A 22,848-nucleotide genomic window follows, 5' to 3' on the forward strand; every position below is an offset into this window, starting at 1 on the left:
GAAGCTTATGCTTAGGTTCAATAAGGAAGATCTGTAATCACTCATCTGCTTGCATTCCTGGGTGTTCAGCTTCTTTTCTGTTTACATGTTTACGCTTTCCCACACTGTCAATCTCAGTACTGACATCATTTCTCTAGTTCGATCATTTTCTTGTCATCCTACCTTTTAGACTCTCTTTCATGCAACCCACCACCTCCCCATCTCCACCGCAGTCAGAGCTCTATTTAAGCCTTAGTCTTCATCTTCACTACCATCAGTGTCTAGACTCCAGGGGGTCCTGTCCTAAATCCATCACCGCTGGGATTTTCTTCTGCTATGATGGGTCATCAGAGTCTAATCACCAAATACATGAATTTCTCCATCTCAATAAATCATGTTAAATTCTTCCAAGTAATCTCTCCTTATTGAAATTTAGTTATCTAAAGATATATTAACAGTGTGTTTTAACTGTGGAAAACAGTCAAATTTATATAAAAAAATAAAGCATTTTCATTTGAAATGTATTTGAGAACATATCTGCAATGTGAGGAGGGAAACAGCACATTGTGGTAAAAGTTCTGAAATGGCCTTCAATGTGTCTGTCAGAGTCACAAACTGCTGCCATACTTCATTTTCATACAAGAGGAAAGAGAGAAATACAGAAGAGGGAGAGAAAAGGGTCTGCCATAGTGCTTAAAGCAAGCATGCCATTGTTAAAAATTGGTTGTTATGATTATGTTTTCATGTTTTCTCATGTCATGGCTGTGTTTAATTAATAAAAACACACATAAACATAACTATTGTTAAACCAAATTACAAAGCAGTGCCCTGCCCCATCTGAAAAAATCATTTCAAGATTTCAAGAAAATGCATTTATCAGCGGGGACAGAGGCGGCATTCATTTCCTTCATCATGCTTTTGTACATCTGACAAAAACAATGAAACATACTAAAAGTTTCATGCACCCAAAAATGGTACAGAGTTTCCTGCGCTTAATTAAAATCAATAATATGGGAACGAATTTCTATCAATCTGTCACTTGTCATTACAGTTCCAAAGACTGAGTGCTATGAACGAATTGCACTGGCCTGTGTTGGTGAACGAACAAGCTGACTGCTCAATAAACACGGCTCCAGTGCGTTTACTACCCGACGGTCCATTATCTGACTTGAACTCAATGAACCTGCTGGAGCGTTCATTCACTTTGGTCATTAACTTCCACAGTTTAGTAAAGCCTGATTGGTTCAATATTTATTTACGCAGTCATGTCCGACTGCCTCTGGCTGAGAGAGGTGGTGAAGAAGGGTGAAGGGATAGACTGAGAGATAGACTGAGTTCAGCTAGGGTGGGCTACACTTTACCATCGGACTGATCCGGGAATACTGCGTTATCATCGGCAAAGCAGCGTGTGCCTGAAATGTTACCGTAGTCAAATATGGGCCCTTCCAGCAAAGTCACAATATCCAACCGATTGATCTTAGTCAGCACCGCGGTTAAAGCATCCGCTGGGGAGGAGAGAGACAGGAATTGCTTCATAAGGTGATGTTGTGGCATCGCAAACATTGATAATGTCCTTTTATTGATTTGTTTTATCATAAACCAGCAACTGAAATATATATGAGTATGAAATACAGCAGCCATATCTACTTCTGTACTTACTTGTGGCATTTTTACCGTCCCTGTGCACCCATTTCTTTAGGAGCATGAAGCTCTGTGCCGTCAGGGAATTGGGGTTTTCCACTCTGATCAAGTTGATCTCATCCACAGAGAAATCCAGCTCCCTGGCCAGCTCTGTAACAGCAGCATATAGATAGCTGAATTGCAGGGCTGGAGTTCCACAACAGGACATTTCTGCAGCGCCATTATTGACCACCAAAGTTACATGTTTTGTTTTATCTGATCTTTCAGCCATCCATTCCCATGAGAGAAATTCAAACATGTTGAGGATGTTGAGTGCCATTAATTATCTTTTTTTTTTTTTAAATTGAGCTATTGCTCTCTTTCTTGTTCTCTCTTGTTCCCTCTTTTTAACCAGTCAGCATTCAAGCTATGCACAACATCATCCATGTCAAGCTGACACAACGTGTTGTTGGCTTTCTGGAGAACTGCCTGCAAGCATGATGCCACTGCCATTCCCAGCATTTACACCTGTGGTATGAATGTGGGTGGTGTGCTTCTGTTGCTCTGCAGTTTTGCTGCACCTGATGCCATCAGTGCCATGCATCGCTTCCTTCTTTTTTGTAAAGTTAAATCATTGTGAGACAATAGCTGATCATTTCACTTTATCACTATTTACTGGCATGCATGCCAAAGCCTGCTCAAACGTGACTAGAACTCATACTACAAACAGAAAGCAGACAGAAAACGTGTCCCTAGCTTCCAGATCTGGCATGTTCATATGAAGATATCTGTTTATAGAGATTGCTCTCCAGTTGATAAATCTGACAGTATCATGCCTAACAAAGGGAAATGTGTAGAAATGCAAAAACAAATGCAGCAACAGTATTTAGCTAGAAAATGCGTGTGGCGAAAGTGGCATTTTGAATTAGTTTTCATGTTTGCACCACTTACGTCTGATCTGGGCCCATGTTACAGGTTACACTTGATTGCCTACAAAGCAGGAGGTGAGGGATGTGCTGATGCACTGATTAAACTGCAGCACCGAAATGAATTACTGCCAAACAATGTGTCAGACACAGTCTGCAGCTAATGAAGGACTAGAATTACGACTCTAAATCTAAACCCACGAGAAACTAATGTTCAGCAGGTCTGATGGTTCACTGCAGCTCTGCAATTGGAACACACATTAAATATGGATTAGATTCCTTCTCTCAGCTGGGCACTCATTCAGCGGACATACGTTTGCAGTGCATTCACAGCCAGTCGTACAAATGCTGGTAGGCGTGGGGAAAGTGCTGCAGTGCAGGCGGCCGCAGGGGCCACGCCCTAATCGCTGCTCAAGTAAAATATACACCTGCTATTCCTCTAAAGATACACTCAAATATAAAGATGTATCAAAGCTTTATGCTCCTTAAAATCAATGAAGCTTTTATTGCTTTATATATTTTCTTCACCGTTTCAAATCCTAGTATCTCCTACATGTATTCAGCAGTTAAGTATCTTCAAAATTTGAAAAACATCCAAACATGGGAATTTATTTAGTTATTTTTTGTTATATGCTATGTACCGATGATGCTGTAGTATTATGTGGCTATAAATATCACTGCAGTACTGCTCAGTTGAGACATTTTTACAGTATATGTCCACCAGGTGGCAACAAACCCTTAAAAACTGACACATATGAGTCCGTTTCAGTCCGGATCGTTCCTTCAGCCTTAAAAATTCTCACATTTTATGATGATCATTTTTCTTACATCACTTTGTGGTTCTGTTTGACTTAATTTTTACACAATGTGAAAGTAAACAAACAAACAAACAAAAAACAGATGTGTTCAGACTCACCAGTCCAACTGAGTCCAAGGTGGTCAGCTACTATCGCCATGCGGAGGTCTGTTCTCTCACAGGGACTGTGAGGGCCTGTGCGAGGAAGCAAGGAAGGGTAGGGTACAAACAGTTAGTGTTATGTAATGACAGAAATTTCCAAATGAATCACATGTGGTTCTCAGTGAGAGACACACACAGAGACTCAGAGAATGTAATGAAAGAAACAGATTGGGATTGTGAACTTTAAGTTTGTCTGTTTTGGACCTTTCACCTTGATGTAACCTGCTAAATAACTACTTAATGAACATTTGTTTTTAATGCAGTGTTTATATTAAACCAAACAAAGAAAGACCAACTTTAGCTCACTGTCCCATGTCCCACTTATAAGAAAAAAAGAGATTTTCTGGCCTGACAAACCTCAACGTTCTGTTAAGAAACTAAATGCTTATTTAGGATTTTTTCTGCTCTTTTGATGAAAACTGGATGAGAAGGAATCCAATACTATCTGTCTGTTTGGTATTAATTTACTCAAAGTCCATGGTTTACTTAGCTTAACACAAAACCTACCACAATTGCTGAAGCTCTCCAATGAGATGTTTTAAGGGCTATATTCTACAGCTTTTTCATTTCATTTCCAGACCTTGTGTGGGCCTCCACATCATCTGTACCCAGGGATGGGAAACATTTGCACAGTTTTGATTATGCAACCATTAAAAGAAGTAACTCTAATGATATCTACATTTAAAAAGAAGTATTAAAACGTACAACTATAATGAAGCATTAATTGATTACATTTTGATCAGTTCTTTAAAATATGACAACTGACCAATTAGATGCACCCTTCGTTCCAACCTGTCGTGGCAGATGGCTCTTCCTCACTGAGCCTGCTTCTACTCTGAGGTTTCTTTCTGGCAAAAGGGAGTTTTACCTTCCCACTGTTGCCAAATGCTTTTTCATAGGGGGTCGGCTGATTGTTGGGATTTTCTCTGTATTGCTGTAGAGTCTTTACCTTACTATGCAAAGCGCATTGAGGCAAATTCAACTTTGAACCAATCAAATTTCTTTTTGCGAGGACAGAAGACGCTCCTTGCTGGCCATTAGAAGGAATGCAGGTGTCAAGCCCTTCCACACTGACAATACTTTGCAGACCTGTTCTTTTATATTAAATCTATTTTCTTTAGTTCAGTGTGCTAAATATTAGGTCTTAATGTAACGGAATCATTATATTAACTACTTTTAGGCTTACGGGATGGCTGATAACATCAAGGGGAATCAAAGATTTGAGAATCTGTGAGGCCAGAAAAATCGTCAATGACATTTTTACACTAATAAGTTTGATATTTAGTAGTATTAGTTTCTGTAATTAGAGTTCAGAGTATCACATAACTAACCACAAACAATCTACCATCAAGCAACATTCCCACTCACTGATAAAAACAATTCATAGCTTAAACTTGAAATCAAAAGCAATCTAGCTACGACAAAGTGCCAGTGGCTGACTACACTGACATGCCCTTGTGTAGCTGTCATTCAAGTGATTGTCAAGTTCAGCCGATGTATTGTTTTCACAGTGATTTCACAGAGCAAAAGTACCACCAAACATATCTACAAACCAGGCAAGCAGATCAAAACAAACACACCTTCATATTTCCCCAAAACAGTCTCGATCTCAGACACATCTAGAGTGGAGGTGAGTGCTGTGGTGTTGTGTCATGTGGGTAGGTGGAAAGCTAACTTTGTCTTATTGTGAAAGAAATGTACACTCACAAACTTAGCCTCCCAGAGGTGCTTTTGCAACCATTTATGACAACTAAAAGGTGCTTCCTGATACTGAAATTTAATTGCTTGTACCGGTTTCTATCCAAAGACCTCGCTTTTATAAAGCTCTGTCCACCAGAACAGTACTTCTATGATGTTATTAAGTGATATCCTGTTTCCTAAAATAATTAAAACCTTAAATTATGTGAAAGTCTTCTGCTCTACCGACAGATTCTCCATGTTGTAGCCTCTATCTGAACAAATCAGACAGCACAGGACACATAAAAAGAATGACAGGAAGAAGAAATGACGGCTACATTACAAAGTCACATCACAAGCACCCACAACAGCTGCATGCATCTCATAGAGAGAAGGGTAAAGTATAACAAGTTTTTAGAAAGAGTTTACAAACTAGTCTCGTTCTCCGTGACAGGAGCGGGGATTGGTTGATCAACCTGACTCCCTTCCTCCTTCTGCTCTTGCTCCTTCCCTCCAAGTGTCCGCCTACTTTTCCTCATGCTCCTCCTCATCCTCTCACTGCTGGCCTGCTCAACCTCAGCTCTCACATCTATAGGAGATGATGTTGATGTAGTGGTGCTGGTGGAGGTGGAGGTAGAGGTGCGTGAAGGGCAGGAACTTCTAGAAGCTCTAGATGGTTGTGACAAGGAAGTGTTCCTGGTAATGCTGAGGCTGCAGCTCTCTTCGTCCTCAGTGGGCAGTGTTTTCCCCTCTAACTTTGCTTCAGCCTCCTTGGAAATGGTTTTGTCCAAAGACTTGACTATCTGGCTACTGACAGACTTTGCTTTAAAACATTTTGACACTGAGCTGTTCTTTTTCCCCATCTCTTTTGTTGTACTTCTACTGGCGGTTTTTATCAAAATGGGTTTGCTTTTAGTTAGCTGCTTACCATCCCTGGCAGAGTTATTGCTCCTACCCCTAACTGTAGATTTAGTACTGACCTGCTTCTGCTCTTGCAAATAAGAAGGGTATTTAATGGCTTTTAATACTGGAATTTTCGACCTTGGTAATAAAGTCTTAAAAGGATCTAATCGTTCCCTGATTTTAAGTAGTCCATGTTTCCTAAGTAGGACTTTATCATTTTTTTGTGACTTGTCTTTCGTCACTGGCTGACTATGACTGCATAGTTTTTGGCAGGGTACCCTCAGCGGTAACCTGGACTTGAATATCTGGCTTTTGACCTTTTTGGCTTCAGTGTTTATTATTGCTACATTAGAAAAACCCCTGCCTTCACTTCTGCTTTCATCTAACTGGCTGAAGGAAGCTTCGATCCTGCTAACCTCTTGCAGAGTGGATCTTAAAGAGGACAACACATTGTACATGACACTGCCAGTCTGAAAGACATCTGAATGGTACTCGGGGATATTGCTACTGATATTGTCGCTCGATGTTTGCAAACTTCTAATCTGTTGCGAAGGTGCAGAAGAATAATCTGTGCTTTGGTAAACTGTGTTTTGAAACTCCGAGGTACATGCCAAATTATCCGTCTGTTTCGACCTATCTGGAGTAATGTTTGATGCACAAAAATTAAAATAATCTGTGTAATTTGATGTTACATGGTAAAAACTATCTACATTTCCCCCTGAGGTTTTGTCTTTACAATGATCAAAGGTGCTTGGTGTTCCACTTTTAGCAGTGCTATTTGAGGCACTGGATGTTTTATCAGATGACAGGTTGAATTCAGTTCTAAAAGTGGAGAATTTAGGCTTGGTGTTACAGGATGAGTTTGTGCATGTGCTATAACTGCTAGCCTGATTTGATATTTCTAGTTGGACAGTAGTAGTCTGAATGGGTACATGGGGGACTGAGAAGGTATTTGTGGGTTCCTGAATATAAAACTGCTCCCTCCCATCTACTTCAGTGTCCCTGACCCTGTACCTGCCCGCTGCGTAATAATGCTCACCAATCTGAAAAAACTGGAGCCTCTCCTCCACCATGTCCCTCTTGCTCATGTCAATCGCGCCACTGCGTGTCATCTCAAACATCTTCCCTTCATGGAAGGGGAATGGATTTGGCTCGCTCGTCGGCGTGCTATCATCCGTTGGAGTTCGGGCTGGGGTAGTGTCTGGTGTTGTGGCCTGGGACTGGTCGTCGACTGCCAGTCCAAAAGGCTTAGGCTCACCATTGTTTCCCCGTGTCCCTCCCATATCAACGACTTCTTCTCCACCTTTACTGGGCCAAGGGTCAAAGTCCAGCCCTTTGGTGGCAACAGTCTTAAAAGGAGAATTAAACTCCTCTTCTATCTTATAACTAAAGTAAGTGTCTGAAAACCCCTCTTTATCTGAATGTTTTTGTTCCTGACTTTTAGCTCCATCTTTACTAACACCATCAGTCTTTCCACCATTTGAGGGTATCTCTTTGCCAATAATATCCTTTTGACATTCCTCTGGGGTTTTTTCCTCTTCAATAACCTCCAGTTTAGTCTGGGGAAAAGAGCGATCAGAGGACCTAAATGTATCTGTTGCCCAGACATCTCTCCGGCTGTCTGGAAGACCAAACAGCCGTAAGTCTGCCTGCTCACACAGGCCATCATCCTCATCTTGGAGTTCATATCCATCGAGGGAGTCTATTTCTGTCGCATCAGTGTCATGAGAAAATTCAGCCGTGGTAGCAATTGAACAGTCTGTAATTGACTGGTCATTTCCATTTTGTTCACATTCATAGTCCTCTCCTTTGCCATTTGAAACTTTTGAACCATTACTAGAACCATTAGTGCCATTGGTGCCACCATTGGGCCCATTTCCATTTTTGTCATGTTTTTTGGATTTAGATGCCTTTTCCTTCTCTTTCTTTTTGTCCTCCTCCTCAGAAACTTTAGAAGTGAATTTCTTGCAAGGAATGGGTTGGAAGATTGATTCATCATCCTCTTCATCACCATTTGACTGACTGTCATCTGCCCCAGGGGGCACTGGGGATGGGGGCTGTATTCGTATAATTGGCTCGATCAGGAAATGCTTGTCATGTTCTTCCTGCAAATTCACCTCCATCATTTCCGTCTCGGTCTCGGAAGAAGCACAGGAACCTTTTCTCTCTGGGTCTGACATTTCTGAACTTGAGTCCAGAGGAGGAGGGGGAGGGAACTCAATATATGCAATACCTTTGTCTTTTGATGCTTGTTGCTTCTCCTGTCCTGTTATTTCATCATGCATGCCAGTGACTCTTTCATGTTGGTTTAAATTGCTGACGCTCAACTCGTGTTGATTATCAGTTTGTATTTCTTCCTTATTGGCATTAGCTATGTCTGCTTGGGTAGAGTAAATACTGGTTTTACTTTCTGGTAGGGCCTCTTTAAAAGAGAAAACCTTGCCCTGGTCATCTCCCTCTGATTCCTCAGATACCTCCATGATGGGGCTTGGTTTCCCTGGCAAGAATCCCATAAAGCCATCAGGGGTCCTGCATGTGAGATCATAGCTGACCTCCTCCGAGCTGGGAGTCTCTGGTGTAATGGGACTTTTTCCCGAGCTGTCAATGAAAGAAACCTGCTCTAGTGTGTCATCATCTGGGCTTATGGGGCTTAGGGCTAAGTTTGATTTTTGTTTGACATTGTACAGTGCTCCTTTAGCTTCCCTCTCTGCCTGTCTACCCACCTGAACGCCAACATAAACAGGTAATGTTTTTATGCCTTTGAAGTTCTCTCTGGTTGTTGTAGCAGCTGGAGGTGTAATGGCTTTCTCCAACATTTCTATGGGGCTAGGAAGGTTATTGGAATTTGAATCTTTGGGTGCATTATCAAGAATTTCAAAGGTTAGATCTGTTTTGGCTAGGACTGTCTCATGACTTTGTACTTTGGTTTTAGGTAGTGTTGGTATCTGTGAGGGTCTAGTTATTGTTGGTTTCTTAGTGAGGTCATTATCTAAAGAGAGGGATGTATTTCTAACAGGAATTTGAGATTCTGTCTTTTTTCTAAGATTTTTATTTAGTGTTTCCCCTGCATCCTTTTTGAATAGCTCAGTTATAATTTCTTTGGAAGCACTTTCACTTTTTGTAACTTGTTGGTATTTTTTACTGTCAGTGGCTTTTTCTGGAATTTTAGCACTGTCAGGAATTATAGGTGATTGAGCTTTCTGACTTTTATTGCTTTCTTTAATTGCCTGAGTTGCACTGGATGGACTAGCCTTCCCTTTAGTGCCTACTTTGTCTGTCTTTGTTTCAATGATTTGTACAGAGGCATCTGGGATGTTTTTGTTAGGTGGCTTGTCTAGTTTGGGGACTTTTGGGCATGCTGATATCAAACCAGGCTTACTTCCATTTGTGTCCTTCTCAGCATCCTTTTTTGGGCTTACTTCTTCTGAAGTTTCAGATGCTTTAGACACTTTTCCTCCTGCAAAAAACTGATAAACGGGAAGTTTGCTCTCCTGCAATTTCTTTATTGATGGTTTTGGCTGTACTGGAGGAGGAATTTTGGCTGGACTAGACTGACTTTGACTAACTTTTTGAGCCTCCGATTCAAACTTCTTTCTCACTTCACTCACTTTGGATGTTGATTTTACATGAGCAGGAGAGGAGGGTTCAGACACACAGGACTTTGTCTGTTGTTTGATTTTATCCTCACTAGTATGAGAGAGAACAGTTTTCTGTGGGCTGCTTGGTAGACTAGAGCTTTTCTTTTCAGCTGCTGTGGTGCTGCCAAACATTTTACCAACTGAAGGCTCCCTGAGTTTGCTTTTACTGAACACGTCTTCTGCTTTGGGTTTCTGCTGGGTTTTCTCGGGGCTGCTGCTGGGTGAGCTAGGCCAGGACCTGGGATCCTTGAGCTCTCGCTTTATAGGCTTTTTCTCAGGAGACTGAAGCTCATCATTGAGCTTTTCCGTTTTATCACGGAAGAACTGTGAGACCTCACTGAGTTTTTCTTCAGCTTCCTTTACAGTTTGGTCCACCCTATCCTCATAAAGTAACTTATCCCTGCTCCTGTCATGTTTATCCTCTGTAAAACGCATCCAAACTGCATGTTTAGGGCTGCCCTGTTCTGTGGAGTAATGGAGCACTGTTACCTTATCAAACTGAGATGGATCATCCCTGTGCAGGAATTTAGCAGATTTGGGAGACCCATCTTTTGATGACTTTGAGACAAACTCTCTTTTGGGGCTTCCTTGCTGTTGACTTGCACCCTCAGTGCTACGGCTACTACTTTCTTCAGTACCCAGGTGGCGGATTTTGTCACAAACCAGTGCTGAATCCTCTGTGTCAGAGTGGCTCAGTGATGCCGCATCAAGTTTTTCAGAGAGAAGCATTTTCTCAGCAAACCTGTACGACTCGCCTCGGATCTCTGATAGCTCATCATCACAGTATTCTATGGACTGCTGGCTCAACAATTTAAGTGCTTTATATGAATCATCTGCTATGAGTTGAGCAGAACTCGGACGACTGTCTTCTTCCTGTGACACCGGAGTATTAACACGAGATGTTTCCAGAAAGGTGGGCAGGGATTCTTCAACAGCAAGCTCCTCTTCTTCTTGTTGGGCTTCATCATAATCAGTCAGTTCCTTTATCCCCCGATCACCTTTGTAAACATAAAGCTCGGGGTGTTTCTTGGTTTCCCTGATAATGACCTCAGTCGGTTCTGCAGTGCTGTGGCCCTTCTCAATATGAACCTCAATTATCCTTTCAACTTTGGGTTTGGATTTAACATCTCTGTCAAGAAATCTAGGAGTGAGCTCATCACCTTTGACAGAATCCTGGCTAGCCTTGTGTTCAAAAAGGCCTGCGAAATCTTTAGATGGATCCCTACCTGACTGGAAAGCTTTCATGATATCTCTAACTGACATTGCCTCCTCTATCATCTCTGCACCATCAGTCAGTTGGGGCTTATGATAGACCATTCTGGTAGTAGTAGTAATGTGGGTTTCCTCTTTAAGACACATGCTTTTCATTGAGTCATCTTCGGGCATTTTCATCTGTAGGGCTTTGCTGGAGCTTGCTGAAATTGCTTCAGGTGGTTCTATGGCAGGGAGAGCAGTTGCAGCCTCTTCCATTAGTCCAGGCTCACAAAGCTCATCAGGCTGCTCATAGCTCCTAATATGGACTACTTCAGTCCTGGTCTCTGTTACGCAGGGGGGGATAGGGGAATCTGTGAATAAAGGCTTAGGTCCTGTGCTCTCTGCACTTTGGGGAGCAGAGGGTGTCTTTTCACTCCTGGTCTCAAACCCACTGTCTGACAGAGGACTCTTATCCTGCTCATGAGACAGATCCTCTGGCGATTCCAATATAGTGTCCGACCCTTGATATGACTCAGCAAGTTTGCTTAGGTCCTTCTCTGAGGGAGATCTGAGCATGCCTGAAACTGGCGGAGGCATTTTGAGTTTGTGCTCCTGTATTGACATGGATGGCTTGAGAACACGTTTCTGTTTCTCTTCCCCATCTCTTTTTGCCTCTTCCTCATACTTACATTTCAGCTCTGCCATTTTTGAGAGAGAGCTAGCACCGATATCATTTGTTAAAAAGTCTACTACTTTAGCCAAGTCTAACTCTTTGCTTGACTGGTGCTTAAGTAAAAGTGTGTGTTCATCAAAAGGAGGGTAATAGTCTGAGATGGCACTTCTTTGTGCCTCTTCAATCTCATCTTTGGAAAATTCTTCCCATTCGTCCTCTGAGGCTCTTTCTTTAGCTTCACTAATGATATCTTTCTGTAATATCTCACTGACTTTGACTAAATCCTCTTTTACTTTCTCCACCAGAGTATATGGCTCCTCTTCCTCTAACTTAGTCTCTTTGGGAGTGCCAGTATGTGAAGTTTGGACAGTTTTAGCTGCAGTCTGTGTGTCTGTCTGCAGAATAGCTGTCATCCTAATCAGATCTTGTTTCATGTCTGCTACATCTTTCAATATCTCCTGGTTAGAAGCTGCAGTCGGGTGGATGATGGGTGGTGTGATAAATGGAGGGGATTTTAACTGGGAATTTATTTTTGTTGTAGTAACACAGGAAGACAAAGAGGAAGATGGAGATGAGGTGCGAGAGGAGTCGGGAAGAGCCATCTTAAGAGACCCAGGTCCTGGTTTGGCAGGGGTCTCTGGGATGACATTAACCAGTGAATAGACAGGCACAGTCATTGTATTAGACGAAACTGCCGTGTTTGGGGAGGCAGCTACAGATCTCAGAGAACCATAAGCAGAGCTTGCTGTTGCAGATCTACGCGAGGACGACAGTGACTTAAGAGTACCGTAGCCTGAGACAGAGTACGAGTCTATAGCCTCATTTATGGCTGCGCTGACACCAGAGGTTGCTGCCTGGGTGGTGGCCTGGATCCTCTCTTGAAGGCTGCTACTTCTCTCTGAAATAAGGCGTGAAGAAGGGGAGGATGGAGTGGACGAAGAGGATGGATATTTTACAGGTGAGACAGATCCATTCATCATGGACAATTCTGAAGAAGCAATGGTTGTTTGGCCAGTGGAAGAAAGAGATGAGATGGATGTCCTCCCTCCGCGGGATGAGAGTGTTGAGTCTACAGAGGTTTTCAAAGAGGACAGACTGGAGATGCTTTTAACAGAAGACAGGGTATGCGCCCCTGCATCTGTCACAACTGTGGACCCAAGGGCAGTTTTAAAAGGTAGATTAGAACTGTACATGCTGTACGATGTCTTTGGTGATGCTGTAGAAGGAACAGGAGCTGGAGACCTTTCTGGTATATAACCATTGGGCATTGAGTGAAGTGGAGAAGTCCTTGATGTATATGCTGAAGCAAGACTTTTGATAGAAGCTGGATCAGTGGCAGGTTTGCATGGACTTCCAGAGGACACAAGGCTGGTAGATCCCTGGACAGGGTACTGACCCTGCTGGACTACAGTTTTAATGGGTGAGGGCATAGTCCTGTAAGAACGGATGGGGGATGAGGACGCTATGTCACTGACAGATTTGACTGGGGATGACAGGGTAAGTGCTGGTGGAACTTTTATAGTTGTGGGACATGCAGCTGATGGGGCTGAGAGGGGCCAAGTAGATTTCAGTGGAGAAGCAGCTGGTGAGGCTGCCGGTGAATCGGTAGAGATGAGGGCACCCCCCATTCCGACGGGCCTTGTTTGGCCAGGGACGGTAATAGGAGCAGTCGACCATGGTGGGCAAGGTCTGGTTGGAAAGATAGGTTTGTGAGGGTAACCAGCAGGCAATGCTCTTGTTGCTGCGCTTCGTTCAACTGCTGTTTCTTCAGGTGAATTCATAGAAACAATGATGAAGAAGGAATGGCAAAAAAATAACAACAAAAATGCAGAACAGTAAAGATAAACAGAAAATCATGTTGGGGAAGGTAAAGGAGAAAAAAATGTGAAAGAAGAGGAGATCAGAGGAGGAAGAGTTGGTCAGTAAAACAGTCCTAGTATTAAATAAGGAACAATAACAGTTACATGAGGTAAGAAATTTAATTACAGACTAAAGATGGCGTAAAAAAAAAAACAGTTGTGTTCCTGTGTGATTTCTGTTTGGCAGATGAATCAAAAAACAGCAAAAACAACAGAAGAAATAAACAGAAGAGAGCACACACAGCAGCAAAGTAAATTTCCAAAGACAATGGCGTAGACCAACAACTGACAACAGAAAAAATGGCAAGACAAATGCACCAGGATAAGCACAAAAACAACTTCTCTCTTTGGACTTTAGAAACTCTAATATCAACATTTGGGTACTGGCTCTAATTTCAATCCGCTTTTTTAAGTGCCTTTTATCTGTTTGGTCCAAAAAGTACATGATGACAGATTCCTCAGACAATTTAGAAACTGTGATCCAACAGAGCCAATGGCTGTTGAAGGTTCCATTTTCATTTTCTCTTAAAACAAATATGACAAAATGTGTTTTCCAAGACTAAAGTTTTGGCCCATTTTGTCATGCAGCATCAAATTGGTGACAAGCAAAGACTGTGGTAAAACTTAAAATAAACACCTGAAAGAAAGCCAAACTCAAGACCTCTGACATGCATTTTTGTCCCACACAAAACTGCTACTTCATCACAAAGCCAAAAAGAGCTTTAAACTCAGAGGGGACAAAAGAAATACAGAAAAATTTTTACTTTGACCTCCATCCAAAATGCCTATTACCATGGTGCTGGTAAGTCAAAGAAAAAATTTGACTTGTATAACACAGCAGTGGAAATCAACCCAGAAGAACAACAACTCACAACGTGGGCAAGCATGGCACAGAAACTCAAAACCACTTACTGACCCATGCAAAAATATATACCACTTTGTAAACAAGCATGTGGACAGTGCGTGTCATGTAGGATGAGAAATAATGCATTTGCACATTAAATAAGTCACACCGATCTACATATCGATTACGTATTTTACAGGTTAATTAAAGCTGTTAATTAACTAACTTATCCACGAAACTTGGCATAATTAAATTCATTACAGGGTTTGTTAGTGAAGATGTCAAACTCACTCAGTGCAGGCTCGGCCAGATAGCTGTAGCGCTTACGTAAGGCTAGGGATGCAAAGGTATGACGTTGTCGATCTGGCTTTTCAGTCTGCAACAATAGCAAACAACACAAAAACCTATCAGTTCTAGGTCACCCTACATTGACTATTGCTGCCAAATGAGCAACAACTGGACCTTGCAATGTCAAATTAAAGCAAACCCTTCAGTCTGCACTGACATTAAATACAAAGCCCATATATGACTGCAAAATATGGCACCACCAACAACTCCTTAAAGAGTATTCAAGAGGTTTTAATCTTCTATTTAGGAAGTGCTAATACTATTTAGATTAAATGTGCCAAGCTAGTCTTTTAGCTTGAGTTTGTCAAGCTAAGCCTACAAACTATCTACTGCATGTACTTAAAAATGAAAATAATGAGTTTGGAGCTAGTGTTAATACATGCTAAATCTTAAGAACAAGTAAACTCTAGAGCCATTTGTATCACATACTATAGAACGCAAGGGATAAGGAGTGGACACAAGACAAGTAGTTTTTCATTTCTACCATATATCATGCAAAACTGAGCAGCTAAAAGTTGCTTTGAAGATGCCTGTAATGCCCTTATAGAAGCGGAAAAAATAAGGCTATGGAGAGCAGAGCAGGGCCACTATAGGTCTAGCGCAGAGGACAGCACAGGGTGGGGAGGGTGTGGTTTACCTCATCCTCGGCATCTGACTCCGTTTCCTGGTTCCCAAGATGCATTGCAGGAACAGGGGGAGTAACATAATGGAAAGCAGGGGGAAAAGAAACAGGGGGTGAAAAAGGAGTGATTGATAGAAGCTCCAACTCAGAAGAGAGCCACTTAAGCAAAGGAAAAAGCAAAAACCAAAAAAATAAAAACAGACCAAACAAAAAAAAAAAAAGAGCATAAAGCGCCAACATTCAGCAGCAAAATGAAGCCACGAAAAGCCAGCCTGATAACTAAAAACCATTGCACACAAGCCCTCAGCCAAAAAGCATCCAAATCAAAAGGCGAGTAGGAACAAAATGAAACAGCCAATGACAAGAATCCACTGTAGATGTAACCGATATACACAGAGAGAAGCTTTAAACAGATAAAAGACACAGTGGCGGCAATTTGGCCAAAGTCTTTCTGTCTTTCATCTATCCGGGGCTGAAACTACCCTAACCATGAATATGGTTATGGATGTGACAACAGAGAATGGTGGGTGTATGCTACCTTACCTTTTTCACTGCGGGAAGCGTGATGTTCAGGTTGCACACGGCAGTTTGTGGAAGGCCTTTCATGATCTTACATTCTTTCAGGAAAGTGAGACGACCACACGGCTCTTGACTGGGATCTCTGACCTACAGTGAGAAAATGGTTCTTTTTGAACGCCTTACTTTTACAATGTGGTAGTTACTGCAGATTTACTTTAATATAAATATATATACTTTTTTTTTTTTTTATCAGCACTAGGGTATTAGTGGTATATACTTTATTTGCCTTTATGCCTAGAAACTATCTACAAACAGGCCAAAATTGCCCATTTTTACCTTGTATGCACCTAGAACACCTTATAAAGGAATCTTATCATTTTATTTTCACAAAAACACGTAATTAAATACACAAAATGTTCACATCCAATGGGAGGAGGAGTAGAAATGGGGATCGGGATGGTCCATGGTCTGTGGGGGAATCTCTTTTTGTGTCAACTGGTGCAAATTCATGTGAATTTTCCTTGATTTGCATCTTTCCATAGACTTTATATGTAATCAACATTTGGTCAATATACTTCCACCTGACCAAATTCTCATCTGTTATGGTGCTTTTATAAGAGGAAAAAAGGTTCACCAGTAGCCTTCCAGGATTGACCCCTGGAAGTCTAATGGATATGCCAACACAAGAAATTTTAACCAAACTCATGAAAGCTTATTCATAAATTCAGTAAAAAAAGATTTGTATTCACTATTCCTGGGTGTTTGGGCTTCGCTTCAACTTTCCAACAATTTTGTTTCTCAATTTTTATTTTTACATCTGCTTTTTATGAGCCAATCAGCCTCAGTTTGTGCCCTTTAAATCTCAGTGCTCATCTGTCATTCTGCTTTCAACTCATTCATTCATGTGACCTTTATCTCCACCTTATCATGGTCGCATCACCTTTGTTCACCTGTCCACCTGCTTCATCTACACCACCGATTGAAACCATGTTACATCAGATGGAGGAAAGATGCTAAGAAATTGAGTGTAACATAAAAAATAGTCACACTTTTCTGCTTTAGTACTGTTCATTTTTGTTACAGTGATGTGGTAAAATAATTAACACAGAAGTGTAGTTTTAACATTAATGATGTGCAAAATGACACAAGAAGAATGATTCATTTAACGACTTTAGCCAGAGAATAGGAACTGGGTTTTGAATCTGAATAAGAGCAGTAAAGGCAGTAAACAACAATAGAACTAACTTAACCATCACTGCAGCTTTTAACCTGTATTTGAACTGCACTAAGCCAACATTGTATTCTAGCCTAGCCAAAAGGTGGTGGTGGTGCTGGAGCACATGTTAAGGTACCTTGACGCAGAAAGGCAGACGGTTCTCCTTGAAGGCGTAGAAGTTAAGAACTAACTGCTGACCAGCTTTGGTCAGGGGAGCCAAGTTCCCATAACAATCCACATATATCGGCCGGCCCTCCAGAACCTGAATAAAACAAACAGCATTCATAGTTAACATAAAAATATAAAACAAATTTACAAGAATAGAGATAAAGAAATGTTTCTGTGATAAAGTGTTAAGCACTGAAACGGATTGCACGCTGTCAGACGTTTCAAAAACCTAATGCAGCAATAAATATACATTTATTTTAGTTAACTAAGGAGTGCAATATTAAATCTTATTTTCTTCCAGTTGATCAAACTATTAAATTCCTTCATTTCTTAACTTTATTCATTTTCTTTTATTCGATTATGTTGTCCTTATCACCACCCTCAGCAGCGTTTCCCATTTTCTTTCTAATTTTCCTAATGCTCTAGACATGTGTGTAGATCCAGAGCATTATAATAACCTCACAGAATAATTATAATGCTTTCATCATAATCATTGATACGTTCCAAAAAGTATAAATTTACAGATGACAAAATATTCCATAAAAGATTAAACTGTACTACGAGTTATACTTGACAGGACTTGGGGAATAATGAAAGTAAAAGTAACATCAGTTGTGTTTACTTCACTTAACCCTCATACCTCTATGTCTTTGCTTCTGGCCACCTCCTCAAAGTTCTCCTGCTGCTCCAGGGTTTTATCCACCTTGTCATCCGTCATACAGAAGCACCTCAGGCTGGACTCCACTGAGTCATTCATCTTAGCAAACACCACAAACTTGGCCATGTAGGGCACACAGATCAGCTCCCTGTAGAGCTGTGTGGCCAGGCCCACCGTCTCTGGTATCTGGTGGCAGTCTGCTAACCAGAACCTGCACAAGAAGCAAGTAAAGTGATCAGTGTTTAAGACAGAGATTAATATATGCATAAATATAAACGTATGACTTGAAAAATTGATCTCACCTGGCAGAAACATTAGTGGTGAAGGAGACGCAGTCATTCACAAAGGTGAGGGGAGTTGTGCCTGTGATGTCTTCCCACTGTGCTGGTGATGTACCACCTGGCAGATAATTATCCAGATAAAGTTTAGGAAAAATCAGGCTCTTCTTTATGTCTATTCCACTTTCAACTTGACATGCTTTAAGACATGTAAGATGCAAATGTTATTAAAGTACTGGATAATTACCTAAATGCTATTCATTCACTTTTTGTTAGAAAAATGTGAAATATGATGTTGATCTCAAAAGTTTAACATTTCACAGAAATGTTCATTCTCACTGTGAGTTTTACATTGCACTTATATTACAAATATACATTTGCATATCTAATATTACAAATATCAGATCGGAGAGTCTTGTTTGCTCTAGCAGCCACCGACTAAACATCTACCACGGGTTGTTCGTGGCTGAGATATTTCAGAGTTACAGTTAGCACAATTGGCTTTGCTAGTTAGGTCAGAATTTAAAAGGGTGGTTGTCACCAAGTTTAAGCATTGTGTAGCATTTTCATGTTAAAAGTAGTAAGGAAGGAAGGAATGGGCCTTACTTACTTAAAACAGGTCACAGACCAGAATTATTACACTAATTTTAATCGACAAGAATGTAAAGTAAGGAAGCAATGTCCTGTTCTACCATGTTTCTAAATGGAAATATCTAATTCAAACAACAAAGACACGATTTTGTGTAATAATTCTCATTAACAATAAAGAAACATTATTTCAGGAGAAATGCTGACTGGCCCAAATGTTGTTACTTTCAAATATTTCTTCTCTTGGCATCTAAAAAACACATATACCTGTGATGCTACAGAGAAGGCGCAGGGAGGGAGTATAGTCTCCTTTGTAGCCATTTGTAAGCCCCTCCCCTGAGAGGGGCGGGACTGGGATTGTCATGGTGATTGGTTTATGGAACTTCCTTCTTCTTGGCTCCACAGTAACAATGGGGCTGAAGGTTGCTCGATTACCAAGGATTTTCTTCACGGCCTCATCAGGTACCGGCTGAGCCTGGGATAGCAGAGCCAACAGGGAAGGAGGGTTTTGTTGTTTTATTTTTGTAGCCTTTCTGTACATATATAGTACTATGTGTGATTTTGTCTATACATCATAAACTCTTGCAGTTAAACTGAAAAAGCAAATGTTTACATCTCTCAAACTCACCTGCAATCCAACCTTGATTTTCTTGGTTAGTGCTCCCTCTGGAAAGGAAGCCTGAACCAATGGGACGCTGCGACTGCACAGAGTCCCGCCCTCTGGTCCCATCTGGTGCGTCTCTTGTCTGATACGAGACACTACTGCAAAGTATTGCGGGAAATCCTTGGTGATAATGCGGCAGATTCTCTTCCTCTCCAGCTCGTTGGGACTGTCCAGTTCTACAGGGAATGAAAAGAAATCAAATAAATGAAATGGGGGGAGAAAAAGGGAAAAAACGACCTCATGGAGTAAACTTTAAAATCTTTAGTTATTTCACTGACTACAAACACAAGCGCAGTCCCTCAGTATCACATTCTGTAATCACAAAAATGTGCACTTACAGACTTACAAACACTTACAGGCATTTTTCAGATTAAATCCCAAAATGATCTTAAAATCTTGAAATATTTGCCAATGTATGTTCGCTGTACTAGAAGTAGTCTGTGATCAAGCTCGTTTGATGTTTTATCTGATTTCTATGCAATTTAATCAGGTCATTTACTCCGTGTGAATTATTTTTGGGTTTCCTCCAAATTAAGCCAAGTATCTCATTATTCAGCACAGAAATCAACATGTTTGTCATACATATTTTACACGCGCTCCAATCAGCTTGAGCCAGCTATCATCAGGGTGTTGCTTCAGTTTATTTCAGTGTTTGCTCATTAATGCGCTAACTTTTACCACAGCTTGCTCTAAAACAGAAACTGAAGTACTTGTGGTTTAGGTGTTTAGTGCTGCAGATGCTAGCATAGCGAAACAAAGTTAGAACACTTTTTTCACCTTCGTCCATGCCATTGAGGAGCTGATTGAGGTCGTCAGTCTTGCAGTCGTACAGATGCTCCTTCCAGGTTTCTCCGTTCTCACTGCGCAGCAGGATCAGCTCTCTCTCCTGGCCCCGCATCGAGCCAAAATGAGGGATCTCCACTATCACAGGCCTGGTAAGGTATATGTCGAGGAAATATCATTGTTTGACTTTTGACTTTGACTGATTGGCATGACAAGTAAGTATGTAAGCCAAAACGAAAGATGCCGCTCTACCATTTGTCTTTAGGAGCTGGGGCCTCTTTTCTAAAACGGACTGGTAGTAAAGTCATAGTAAAAATCTAAAGTAAACACAAAAACCACACATTTCAGTAGTAACTTGAAATGTAAGGCTGATGAGCAAATTTTCTCTAACTTGATGTAAAGGGGTTTCTTAAAAATCATTGCAGTTCAAGGCACATAAGTGTTCTGAACTTTATACATCTAATAAAATAACACAAGATGCCTGGCTTCAGTCTGCTTTTCCATTCCTTAACCAACACCTGTTTGTGGGGAAATTGCACATTCATTTAGATTGCTGATTATAATCACTGATTTCAGATGCTTATGTTACAAATGTGATTCTTAGAACCTACTTAGGCAAAGTTATTTTTTATGCTCAAAGTCATTCATGAATCAAATGACACAAGCCCTCGGGAAAGACGTTCCACATTTTTTTAAATGAGGGCCTTTATCGGAGCAGCTGGGAGAGCAGACAGTGTAGTCCTCTCTTATAAGAATGGTGAGGGAAGTTTGTGCTAGATTAATTTAAATCTAAACCTGAACGACAAATGATAACAGAGTTTTCAAATGACAACTCTTTAAGAAGATACTACGGTATTCATGGTATTCAAATAAAAAGTATTACCAAATTTACACAAAGTACAAAGTGTGGAGACACTGATTTTAATAACATACAGGTGGTGAATGAAATGTGGTTCTGCTGATGAGAGTGAAGCGTCATAATCACTGCGGCGGCCATGCTGCAGGGTCGATGGGACGTTCAGAGTGAATTTGCACGACTTGACGAGACAGATGATGTCATGATGTAATGAGGGGAGGGAGGAGAAAGCTGCACAGCCCTTACTTAAACAAGGCATGATAGCAACACAAGAGAGACACATGAATATGCACTACTCTCAGAGTAGGCAGTAGAACTGAAGAGTAAGTTTAAAGTGAAGCTGTCTGAGTAAGTATATACATTAAAAATGAAATAAAAAAGTTTTTTTTTTTTTGAATGTCCTGTTTTCTCAATCAAAGAAGAAAGAATTCACTTTCACAAATTTGAGCCAGCATTAGAGACAAACTGAGCTAGTTGAAAGACACAAGGAGCAATTATTGCAGTCGCACCTCAGCGCACTGTAGGTACGATAAGTCACCTGTCCCAGAAAACTAACAGGACTGCTTCAATTTTGTGAAATCATGTGCTTTAACTACTGTGCGTGGCTTCAATTTTACGTTCATAAAGCTCTATAATTCTGTGCTGATAAAAGCACCAAAAAAGCAATAAAATAAACACGAAATACTAATAAAAACTAGGAGTATGATGGTGTCACAGCAAGAAAGTCCCGGGTTCAAAGCTGTTGGCACTTCTAGGGAAACTTTGCATGCTTTGTTTCTTGTGCCATAAAAGACAAAACATGCAAGGTTACTGCTGGCTATCATGGTCATCGGAAGAAAGAGTTTTTCTACATAGTAAAGTTGACTTGATACAAGTGGATACTATTGATCCACTGCTATTGGATACTGTCCCTGAAACCATGCAATACAGCTCCTTCACTAGGTTTGTATGCTTTTCATTATGACCATTCTTCATTTCCCTTTTTAGGGCTGATGAATAATTTGCACTTTCTGGTGTATTTTCTTTGGTAAAGTCTTTCTTTTTATGGTAGATTACCTTCTATGTCTGCCTACCTCAGTGGATGTTGAAAAGGGTTTTTTTCTTTATCATAGAAAGGATCCTGTGATCATCCACAAAACTTGTCTTCTCTGGATGTTCAGGCCTTTTTATGCTGCCGAGCTCACTGTTTTTTGTTTTGGCAGCCCAAATTTGTCCTTTTTTACTTGCATATAAAGCTTCAAATGTCACACTTGGATTTAAGTCTAGATAAGACACCTGATTAATTTTTGAAGACATAAAACACGTACAGCACACAACTGTGCATTAAACTGGATTTAGTTCCCCCATGGTTGAAGTAATACTTTGATCAGGCCCTTTAACTAATCCTGAAAGTCTGGTTGGGTCTTCGTTTGGCTTCATTTGTTCATTGAGCTTAATTCAAATGTACTGTTGGACATACAGAGTCAAAATTGAATGTTGAGGCACCGCTTTAGGATCTTAACCCTGCTCACATAAAAATGTCATCAGTATAACACTTTCTACCGAGAGCTTTTGACATTAATTATATAAAATTATCGTGAGATGACATAAAACTGATAACAGTAGTCATGAGAAGCAGAATGATGCTTGGCTTCAGGGAAAAAAAGGCTCATGCCCAACAAGCGCAGTCCAGTCCAAACAGCCAATCAAAACCTTTACATTCAGTGACGTCAGAGGCCCACTGAGAGCTTCTGAAATTAAAAAAAAAATACAATGATATATAAATGAAAGTGGCAGAAAATTAACTGTAATGGAGTTCACAGTTAAACTGTGTAGTTTTAGGAAGAATTTGTATGCAAAAACTAATTTCTGCCTGTTAAGTCATTGAGGCTATTACA

At 40.8% G+C, this 22,848-nt stretch overlaps 1 protein-coding gene across 1 annotated transcript in view; it reads right to left on the minus strand.

Moving 5' to 3' along the window:
• LOC120722865 (ankyrin-3-like) overlaps nt 1–22,848 on the minus strand; it is a 132,971-nt gene that overhangs the window by 12,381 nt on the left and 97,742 nt on the right. The window contains 11 exon segments of the mRNA XM_040014003.1: nt 1,341–1,484; nt 1,639–1,770; nt 3,442–3,516; nt 14,563–14,647; nt 15,785–15,907; nt 17,113–17,238; nt 17,785–18,013; nt 18,105–18,201; nt 18,936–19,143; nt 19,297–19,508; nt 20,110–20,264. Of these exon segments, the coding sequence (XP_039869937.1) occupies nt 1,341–1,484; nt 1,639–1,770; nt 3,442–3,516; nt 14,563–14,647; nt 15,785–15,907; nt 17,113–17,238; nt 17,785–18,013; nt 18,105–18,201; nt 18,936–19,143; nt 19,297–19,508; nt 20,110–20,264 (1,586 nt within the window).

This window comes from Simochromis diagramma, unplaced genomic scaffold (genome assembly GCF_900408965.1).
Source record: "Simochromis diagramma unplaced genomic scaffold, fSimDia1.1 OVJJ01000669.1, whole genome shotgun sequence".
Taxonomy (NCBI): domain Eukaryota; kingdom Metazoa; phylum Chordata; class Actinopteri; order Cichliformes; family Cichlidae; genus Simochromis; species Simochromis diagramma.